The 11,295-nt window shown below is 35.4% G+C and overlaps 1 protein-coding gene across 1 annotated transcript; it reads right to left on the minus strand.

The window, feature by feature from the left end:
- LOC104247092 (putative F-box protein At1g49610) lies at positions 1-4,278 on the minus strand. The gene is made up of 3 exons (XM_009803038.2): positions 3,110-4,278; positions 2,110-2,280; positions 1-344 (listed from the first exon to the last, which is right to left on the minus strand). The coding sequence occupies exons 1-3, from the start codon at positions 4,175-4,177 to the stop codon at positions 54-56; spliced, it is 1,530 nt and encodes a 509-aa protein (XP_009801340.1). The 5' UTR covers positions 4,178-4,278; the 3' UTR covers positions 1-53.
- Positions 4,279-11,295: the final 7,017 nt, after the last annotated feature.

Here is an 11,295-nt window from a genome sequence, read left to right on the forward strand (position 1 = left end):
TTAAAAGGATGTTTGTTATTTACTAAGAGAACATAAATTTATTAGTTTAAGTCTCAACTAGAGAAGAGAATGACAGCTTCCCTTGACGACCTGGGAAAACTTAGCAACTTCTTTGTAAGTTTTTCATAGGAGTTGATTTCGAAGAAATCAATGATGATTTTCTGAAGCACCATTCCATTCTTTAGAACAACTTGCAGAAAAGAAAGGATGTACTCATCCCCGTCCCACCACTCGTAGCCGTGAATCCTTAAAGTCTTGAGATGCAGCACCCAGCAAGGTCTTGATATCCAGTAATTTTCTCCATTGAAGTCATTAGAATTCTTAAAATGCGACCCAAAATGATACTGCAATAGTATGACAATATTCCAGAAGTAATTGGTTAATCATGGAGCAACGCATGCAAATGTAGAAGAAAATTTAGAGCTAGTTTTGTATGTTTTTAACTAATCCATTCTTTCACCAACTCGAACTATGTATACATACAACAATAGGCTTAAAATGTATACATACAATAATAGGCTGAATACATAGACGGCCTCCTAAACTTGTCCAAATTATTCGTTTAAATAAAATAAGCCTATGACATATTGAACAACTGACCTATGCTCAGACTGTGCCTATTGAACACAAATTTGTCAATTCCTAACCTTAGTTCAGAGCGTGAACTTCACTTGCCTTGACATGACAAACAAACCAGTAAAAATGACACATCAGCAACAAAATCAAAATTTGAAAAACATATACAGTAATATATAGAGAGGGGAAGTTGACCGTAAAAAAAAATTCTGGTGAAGCTCCATATGAAAAAATGGTGATTTCAAACTAGAACATGCAGAAAGCATAGCCAACTTCATCATGGTCAAACAACCAGTTATAAACATCCCATGGAAGTATTACTGAATCCCCATCAACGTCAATCTTTTCATTACCTCTGAATTTTCATTTTCCAGTACATATATAATATTCACCGTTCAGTTATCCACGTATAAATAGAGATAGATCTTCCCCATTCCCCAGTCTTGCAATTAATGGAGATTTCCCTTTCTTTACCAACAAAGTTTTCTTTTGGCTTTTCTCACACATGTTTGCTCTCAGCACCATGTCCGGATTGTTCACCGATTTTGAGCTCGGATTCTGCCCGTAAGCTTCTTTGTGTAAATCGCCAATGACAACAACCATTTTGCCATGGCGATATAGAACCGAAATGGAGGTTCAGTACCAGATCCCAAATTTAGCTTTGGAAATATCCCAAAAGACGTGAAAATTGTTGAAAAATGGAAAAAACCACCGCAAAACACTATCACAGCAGTAACAACAACATCTTTATCAACTAAATACAAGATCTATTCAGAAAAATGGGTTTGAATCTGAAAAAAATTTGGAAGAAAGATGGGTTAGAACGGCGGAGAAAATAAGTCTGAATCTTGAAGAAGAAAGAATGGATGGTGTGAAGAAGCAGAAAAAGAAGAACAGTGTTTTCCAATCTATGGCCGAAAAAAACGGAAAATGAGTTTGGAAGGCGGAGAGAAAGTAGAACACAAACGGCTGGAAGCTCATTTTTCTGGCGAAATTTTATATTTTCCAGTTAAAGTGTTTATACTAGTTTAACATAAAGTCATTTCACACGCTTAATTTTAAGAGGCAAATACGCATCTGCCATGTCAGCGACTAGTGTTTAATAGACACAGTTTGAGCATATATCAGGTGCTCAATAGGTCATATGCTTAATATAAGTGTCTAAATGAAAAACTCAGACAAGTTTAAGGGACTATCTATATATTCAGCCCATATAATAAGATCACACTCAATTATGTACCCATCGAGCAACAAATTAAACATAAAATGAAGCAGATTAGAAGAACACTGATAGTAGAATAAGGGGCATTCCGAAATGGTACTACAGCATGTACGACATTCCAAAGGTAATTGGTTAATCATTGATCATTGTACATAAATGTTAGGCAGATATTGTTCTATATGTTCAACTGAATCCATTACTTTAAGCTCAAACTATGTATACATATGCATTGTACCAATGAGCAACAAATTAAGCATCAAATCAAGAAGATAGAAGAATAACAATAGTAGTAGAAGAAGGAGCACGCGTACCTCTTCGAATGCAGATTCTGTGTTTATGTGCAACATCTCAACCTGAGGACAGCTTTGTAGAAGGATTGCTATTCCAGGGAGCTCCCATTTCTTCATAGGAGTGTTTAATGTCAAGTATTTGCATCTCATTCTGGGGCATGGCAAATTTCTGATCTCCAATGACGTAAGGACCTAGGCCATTATATTAATTATCAAAAGATTGGTTTAGAGGTTTAACTTAAAGCTAGAATAATCCTAGATTAACATAATCAAACTAGATGTTTCTCAAAATAATACTAGTATCATTTTGTTGGATCAGGAATTAATCCCAATCCTAGTGGTCTCATGACCCTATCCCTGATCAAGATCAGTTCTTCCAGTTTTAGATCAGCAAGTCATCATGGTTCAAAACTCAAAAGCAATTAAAGTGCATCTCTTTCTTTTCTTCCCTTTTTCTCTCATCCTTTTCTTAGCCGTGTCAAGAATCTTTCCTGGAATCTAGTAGGGATCTATGTTCACGAATTCTCAAAGTCTTTAATTTATTGGAATATTTGAAAGAGATTCAAATTATTCAAACCAAAGAATTAGAAGCTGTTTGAAGATCTGAAAGATGGCACTACATGCATAACCATTGCTTTTAAAAGCGAAAAGCACAAATGAACAACAATGGCCACGTGACAATTGAAGCAAAAGCGAGGTGTGAAGTGCACCTTTCATACAATTTATGGAGAATTGGAAGTACCTAGCTTCTTCCTCGCTTTAATTAAGTGACGAAGCAATAACTTATAATAACATTGTATATAAGCAGAGATCCATGAATGCAGAGGTGCAAATAGAGAATAATGCTTCTGAATCAATACAAGAGTAGTAACATTGGCATAAAGGCATTGCTATATGGGATGGTACTTCAAACACTTTGCATTGTGCACTAATAAGATTTTCATATAACTGGTAGTACTATTTAGCAAATAAAGAATGGCTATATCCCGATGACTGATTAAAATTAAGTACGGATTCAAACCTGCAGACACCATGTCCCAATGGAGAGTTTCTCAACATGCTGGAGTGATACAAGGAGATTTTTTAACATATTCTGGTCAGTCCTAAATTCACGTTCGATTTCATAGTCATCTGTATTCCTATAGAAATCTAGCTTAGCATCGAGTAGAGCTTTTACATCCTCAAGAACAAGTATTCTTTTATGAAAATAACCGCAAATTTCCAGCGAAGTAACATTCCTAGCATATATTCCCAGCTCGTCATCATCATCATCAGCATCATCATGGTTTTGTCGCCCATATTCATGGATCACCAACTTCTTCACACTTTTGGAATCAATATCAAAATAATCAACCCCATAACAACTCCTAAACTTGAGAGACTCCAGCGCACGACATCCAGAACAAATCTTTTTAATAACATCTCGGTTCAATTCAGCATATCCAATTTCTAAATCCCTAAGGGCAGGCCAATAAATTTCTTCTTTTGGTACAAGATTGCAATTGCACAAACTAAGATGTCGTAAACGGACATCGAAGTACATAATCTGGGGTAAATTGTAAATCTCAATCAAATTACCTCGTGACCTAAGATTCAGATCCAGCTCCTCCACAAGTTTATTTTTAATGAATATCATCCATCTATTAACGTGTCGAACAAAGCGTTTGCTGTAAATAAAATCGACCGAAAACTTTTTGACCATACCAGACCGGCAAAGAAGTAGTGTATTATCAATAAAGATAACGAATTTATATATACCATTAACATGTTGGCCGGAGTAACTGAAAATTAGGGATTGTTGTGAAGTCCACAAGAGGTGCCACCTTTTTGACAAAACCCCAGTTCGTACTACTTCACCCATGTCCAAGGAAGAGAGGATGTGAAGTATCAAAGAATCTGGCAAGGCGCTAATTCGATCAGTTTTTTCGGTTTTATGACATTTCCCACCATAGTAGGATTGATCAGAATTATAAGGAGAAGGAGAGGGAGAGTATCTTGGAGAAGCGGGAGAGTATCGTGGAGAATAGGGAGAGTATCGTGGAGAATCATAATCCAGGTTTTCTTCATGTTCTCCTTCTGATTCAGACATGGTGACATTCAAAGCTGTTGATAAATTTGGGACATAGGGTTTAAACGAACCGACGACGACGAGTTTTATCTAGAAAAAAAAAAAAACCTGAAATGAGTCCCCCCCCAACAACCCAACCCTTCTGCTATAGGGAAAATGAGTAATAAAATCAAATAAACCAATTGAATCGACCTGTACCCAATTTATTATTAAATTTCTTTTAATAAAATTATAAATTTTTAGCCGTACCGAATAATAAGGAAGGTTTTTAATTCTATAAAAATAAATCAAAAAAATAACGAACTGTCCCGAATAAATTTATATACGAAAAATAGATTTTAATATATTAAATTTAAAACTAACAAAGTATTAAAAAAAATTTCTCTTGAGTCTTGGATTATGAAAATAGCTATAACTGACCAAATAATTAATATCTAAACTCCCAACTTCCAGACTTATTCTACTACTCATATAGAAACTAAATTAGTTCTAACATCTTGAGTAACAAAGCACTAGGTATTCCAGCGATCTTCAGTAGCAAACCGCAAGGTATTGGATATATTTCCTCTCGTATGATTTAAATTTCTCTTATTGAGTACTAATCTTCTAATAAGCTCTATTCTTGAGTTCCAACATGATTAGTGGTATGATTTATATTCTCTTGTTTTTGCTTAATTTATTTTACGCAATCATAAAAATAGTGGGATGAATCTATATTCTGCACATCTTTCTCGTTCCTTTGATTTTCACTTTTAAAATAGTACAAATATCTAGCGAGTTTTGCTAAAATCCTATGCAAGTACATATTTACCATATTATAACTCCGACTAACGACTCTTGCATGACTTTTTAAAAAAATACCATACCGATACTGAAGAGAAATTGAGATGATTGGGACGGTTTCGAAAAGTCTAATTTTGATTATACAAAATGGAATAACTGAAAAATTAGTGTAGTAAAATTTTTATAAGATAATCGGCCGAACCGAATCATTGACACTCCTAGTGACTATCTATGTTATAGATTTTATCGTTTTTCGAGTTGTAATATGGTTGTTTTGTAATTTTGTAGAAATGTATCATGTGCAAAAAATTAAAAGTCACGCAAAAAAATTGCAAAAGAAGATTTGGAGAATCAATTCAAACGAAAAAATTCGTATTTTTCGTATCTGGGATCTTTGGGCTATAAATTTGCAAAAATATGTCTAGGTCATGCGTTTTGTAATGTGTGTGTAAGTTGTAATACACTCAAATTAAAACTACAGATAAATTAACTAACACATGTCTTGTTGAATGTCGAGAATATGATGATTCTTAAATATAGAAACGAGAGGGTAAGCAAAATGCATTCTAGATCACTAATACAGTACTCTAGGACATAAACTGATCGACCAGCGTTGAACCCTTGGCCTAGTAGTTTGGAGAGAACTCCCCAACCACTATGAACAAGGATGACAGGTGTTAGACTTTTCACAAAGTTGATCGACAATCGGCGTAGCAGTGGCAAGGATTTGGCATAATGGCCTTGCCATTGGCCAATGTGCGGGAGGGAAATTAACATGCGGGACAATGCGGGCATTGTCAATGGCAACAAACTGTTGCAAGAGTAAGTGCGACGAACTACACTACTAATTGAGGGCTAAGGTGTGATGGACTACACTAAAGCACGAGTGGGCTATGTTCAAGCAAAGGCCAAGGTCTTGTAGGAACAAGGTGGGCTGAACGGGAGCTTGACAAGGCAAAGCGGGAAAGACCTAGGCACTAAGACATGGCGGCTTAGTGCCAAAGGCAGTGGCATTGGCAACTTGGTGTTGTCTTGGCTTAGGTGACCGGGCTGGCACCTAAGGAATTTGTGGGCAAATGACTTATGATGGATAAAAATTATTCATGTAATTTCATTTGTAAAAAAATAAGTTTTTAAAATTAAATATGAATAATAATATCCTATCCTCGCATATTTCTAACAAATCTTGTAGGAAAAAGAAATTATGAAAAAGAAGAAAAGAAGCTAAAAGACAAGAGAATGAAGCAAAGCCACAGTTGCACATGTCATCTTCATATTCGCAAATGTGGAATATACATACGGGCTTATGGAAAGAGACAATTAGAGATGAAAAGGAGTATAGTTACATATGTGGAATCTATATACGCAAGGTCACATTCGCATACATGGGACCTACATTTGCAAGACTAACCTATGAAGTCAAGAGTGAAGCACAAGTGCCATATTTGCATATATTGAATCTACCTAAAGGTCACTTCGCATACATGGAAGCTACATTTGCAAGACTAACTCATGAAGTCAAGAGTGAAGCACAAGTGCCATAGTTGCATATATATAATCTACGTACACAAAGGTCACTTCGCATACATGGATTTCACATTCGCAAAAGTGGAACATGACAAAAGCTACTCATCTTTTCTTATAAATATCAAGCTCTCTTTGTATAAGCATATCCAATCTTTGCAAGATAAGAATTAGTCTTGGTCATCTTTTCTTGTAGTAAAAATATTTCTAGTTTTCTAAATATCTTTTTTAGCTTTTCTTACTCCATAATGGAGTAATCTCTTTTTGTTGGGATAGTCGATGAAGCTTGATATATTTTATAATACTATCTTAGTTTTTATATATTCTTGGCTTGACACTTTTTATTTACATTTCATACTATGCTGAAATGATGGTTACTCTATTATCATGTCTATATATTTTATCTCTAAGTTATTCATATATTAATTTTATAATTCTCACAGAGCAAAATTAATATATATGAATAAAATAGTAGAGTAAAAGTTATTTTTTAGTAAACTATTATTTCAAGTCAGTATCTTGCTTGCCTCAGTTTTAATTCTCACGGAGGAATTGTTGTAGGCAAGATTATTGATCCTTAGTAAAAATATTTTCGCGAAGTTTTTACTTTCTTTTAGCACAATTCAAGCAAGAAAAATATTTCGGTTTAAATGTCACTAGTCTTAAGTTGATTAATTAACATAATTCTCACGGAGTGTTATTAGTTGGTTATTTCTTAGTGAGCAAAATATAATTGTATTAGAAATAAGCAATTATTCTTTAGAGAACTAAATGTAGAAATTGAAATTTTATTATAGTAATATTATCAAGTGAATTCAATGATTCCCAACTCCTTTTTAATTTATAAATCTTCCAAAAATATTTCTTTTGATTAAGTAATTAACAAGTTTTAAACCTCACTCACTTTTCATCAAATTGATTCTCTCAAATAGTAGTTAAAATGTTACAAGTCTGTAGCATAGATTATCCAGTCTCTGTGGGACGATATCTTAAACTATATTAGAATTTGACAGAGTACGAGCAAGATATTCCAATACACATTGGCCTCGTCAACTTAGCAAGGGAATGACATCATGGCTTGGCGACTTGATGCTAATATCAGCTTGGCATTGGCAAAGGGCAGACTTGATCAAGCAGGGGCGACTTGACTGAACAAACGGCTGTGGCAGCGGACGTGCGTGCGGCTAAGTCATGGGCGACAAGTTGTGGCTATGACACTGAGCGGGAGCAGTGTCAAAGGCAAGGCTGGGCGCATGCCAGCCTTGGGCGTGCAGTAGTTGGCCAGAAATGCGCACATGGAGCGGTTATCAAGTGTGTTGTGTGTCGCGCCCCCTTTTTTCCCCTCCGCGGAGAGAGAAGTCCGGGTTCCGACGTTCATGGGGGGTAATAACTCATTTCCTTTTGGGAATTTGGGTTTTGAAGAGTCGCCACCTAACGGATTATGGTGCGTTAGGGCACCTAGAGCGATTAACTTTTAGACTAGTTTGTATTACCAGAGATTTAGGGTAAGAGCTCGAAATAACCTTGAGGGGAAGGTGTTAGGCACCCCTCTCGGTCCACAACGGTGGGTCCCGACTGAACTTGTACTTATGAATTAGTCCTTTTAACAAGTAAATAGTTTAAATACATAATTGCAAATAAAGGCATATTTTGGACATTGTATGACTCAAGTAATGAGACAAAGGGAAAAGACGGGAGCAAATTGCATATATAGAGAAAGTAAAGTTTAAACATCAAAATTGGGAAAAAGGGGTCCTAGGTTGGTTAGCCTACAGGATCACCCCACGCAATGGCCGGTAATCACTCACACGTGACATTAGCGTGTAGTCATCATATCTTTACTACTTAATTCCCTTCCCTTGATCATAACCTAAAGCACTCTAGCAACCTTGAAAATGTCCTATGCGTGCACTACCCGTTCCTTCCTCGTGGCCCTGGTTAGGACATCTATTTTTGGACAATTATAGACCTTCCTAAGGTTTTAAAGGATAAAAAGTCTAGGCGTCAATCAAGAACAATTAGGACTGCATTTAAAGAGAACAAATTACAGGCTCATAGTCACCTCCACAAATATAACAAATAAATGCACATCTTCAAACAACAGTCAGGTATTTAAGAGAAAATCCTAGAACAAGATACCTAGGTGAGAAGGGATTATACGACATGAATTAGGACCAAGTGTCAAGGACCTATTAGCTTGCCTACTGATTTTATACCTGTTCAATCTGCACAGTCTCAAATAACAAAGCATAGTTTATAGTTGTAGAATTTAAATCGCCCTAGAGGATTGCCTAAATGCATAACAGTGATGTCCTAAAAGCATGGTATCTATGTTAATTAGGAATGCAGTAAAATAGTGAACAATTTTAAAACGGATAACTTGAGATCCTATAGACATGCTTTCTAGCGGCATTAATTAAGGCAGTGTTTGAAAACTCATTTAGGGAAACAGAGAGTTGATTAAACTAATTCAGAATGAACAAACATGAATTAAACTAATTTATTTAACTAAACTGATTTTAAGTTCTATAGGCATGATTTCTATTAGAGCTGATTTTAAACCCTATAGGCATGACATCTAGTTATTAAAACTGACTCTTGAACCTATAGACATGATATCTAAATATAAAAGCTGATTTTTAACCCCATAGGCATGATTTCTATTATTAAAGTCATTTAAATTCTATAGGCATGGTTTCTAATAGGGGTGGACGTCGGTCAGTTCGGTCGATTATTATGAAAGTGCGGTTCGGTTTATCGGTTTTCGATTTTGTAATATTAATAACCAAATCAAACCAAAGTATTTACGGTTCGGTGCGGTTTTTTCAAAGATCGGTTCGGTTATTTTCGATTTATTTTTTCAATTTTAAACGGTTCAAGAAATGGTTATTTCGCGCAGCAGGTCATAGAAATTGGCCAATTGACGACTGGTTTTCTTATTTGAATTTTAGTTTATTAGACATGACAGTAGCTTGGTTTTTTTGAATCGGACATGTTTGAAGAGAAAAAAATCATATGAACCACATTATTGGACTTTTCTTTTATTCTTTCAAAATTGTGCAACTAAGAGCTACTACAAAATAGAGCATTGTGGGTGTGTTCTTCCCTCTGCATGAACTTGTATAAGCAGAAATATATAATGAGTTATAACAAAATCTTGTATGAGTAGAAATATATAATATATAATGCATATCTTACAGTGATTAAGATATGGCAGCAACTAAATGGCCCTTACTGAACTCCCCCTATTGCTTACTTCGTGAAGACTAGAGTTCCATAATTTAGACTGGTTGACTTCATGCCCCTCATTTATTGGTAGAATCCCTCACTATTTTTTATTATATAATTTGTTACTAATCCAGCTGAAAATGTCCAAAAAGATAAAGAATAGATTATTAACAAAATAAATGTTTGACCGATGAATAAAATTAGAGTGAATTTTTTTGAAGGATGTGATGGTTTTATCACATAGCTAGTTACTGTTATTGGCTTGGCATGAATGAAACAATGAGTAGCTAAGTGGAGAAGAATCAACATTTCAATTTCAAAAGAATTAATACAGCAACACAGTTAACCGAAATTTCGGTTTTTCGGTTTAACCCAAAACCGAAATACAAAAACCGTAAACTACACCGAAAAATCGAAAATTAATAATTTTAAAATCGTGCACCAACCGAAAAACCGATTAAACCAAAACCGAAAAATTGAAATTTACGGTTCGGCCGATTTTTCGGTTCGGTCGGTGCCCACCCCTAGTTTCTAATACTGTGAAAGTAAAGCAAACATAGAAAATGTATTTTTTGAATTAACACATCCTTATAGGCATGATATCTACCCGATTTACCCAATATATATATATAACTACCCACCCCTTTTTCATAATCACTTGTTTATAATAATTATTACAGACCAATGAATAAAAATACATAAAACAGTAGTTAATCTATAGGGAGCCCGCAGTAGGCCCAAATGACTTTCAAGCCTCCAATAGCCTCAAATGCCAAAGTTCCATAGCCAATTTGGGGTCCAAGTGTGTCAGAGTTCCCTAAGGATCTCAAGGATCTCGGGCAGTGCTCACACCTAGATCTTTTCTCAAATAATAACTGATTTAGGTGCAGTGTGGAAAGGCCAACTCTAACATGCCAGAGTTCAGAGAGATCTCAAGGATCTCAAGGCAGTACACATGTCAGAGGGGGCAGAACCTAGTATTCTAAGAGTAAAGTGAGAGTGCATAACAGTTGAAAGAGTTTAATAGAAAGGTATTAGGACTGAAAAGAACTTTTGAAAATCATTTGTACTGAAATAGTTTGAGGAGAGTACCAAAACAGCAGACAATCAATTGGTCATAAAACATCCAGATTCAGAAAAAACACTTAACAAACAAATTTTTCATGGGGATAAAGGGATTGGGGCACATAAGAGTCACATTGAGGTACATGGATAGGGAGAGGGGAAACATATAGTCACAAAACTGCATAAAACACTTAGAGACTTAACAGGCTAAACATGGACAGTAAGTAGTTAATACATAGGTCATAGTGGTGATACATGAAGCATGACATGTCTTGAAGCAGGAAAGAGTGCAGAATATAAAACATACATTGAATAGGATAGAGTTTAGACATGCTGAGCAAAGAAGTAAGCATGAACACAAGTTGAATTCATAACTGATGAACTAGTGCAAGAATGAAACATATAGGGTTTGGATTTCAAAACTTAACTAGAGACATACCAGTTGAAGAAAAGGGTGCAGAATACAAAGCAAATAAAGTTCAAATATCTAGCTGGCTGAAAGCCGGCTAGATCAGTGAGTATCACAAGTAGCAGAAGAG

Source organism: Nicotiana sylvestris, chromosome 2 (assembly GCF_000393655.2).
Source record: "Nicotiana sylvestris chromosome 2, ASM39365v2, whole genome shotgun sequence".
Lineage (NCBI taxonomy): Eukaryota > Viridiplantae > Streptophyta > Magnoliopsida > Solanales > Solanaceae > Nicotiana > Nicotiana sylvestris.

Coding starts and splice junctions, on each gene's coding strand:
- LOC104247092 (XM_009803038.2), bottom strand. CDS start 4,177: ATGTCTGAATCAGAAGGAGAACATGAAGAAAACCTGGATTATGATTCT. Junction 2,281..3,109: donor TTGGGACATGGTGTCTGCAG/GTTTGAATCCGT, acceptor ATAATGGCCTAG/GTCCTTACGTCATTGGAGAT. Junction 345..2,109: donor CAGAATCTGCATTCGAAGAG/GTACGCGTGCTC, acceptor ATACTATTGCAG/TATCATTTTGGGTCGCATTT.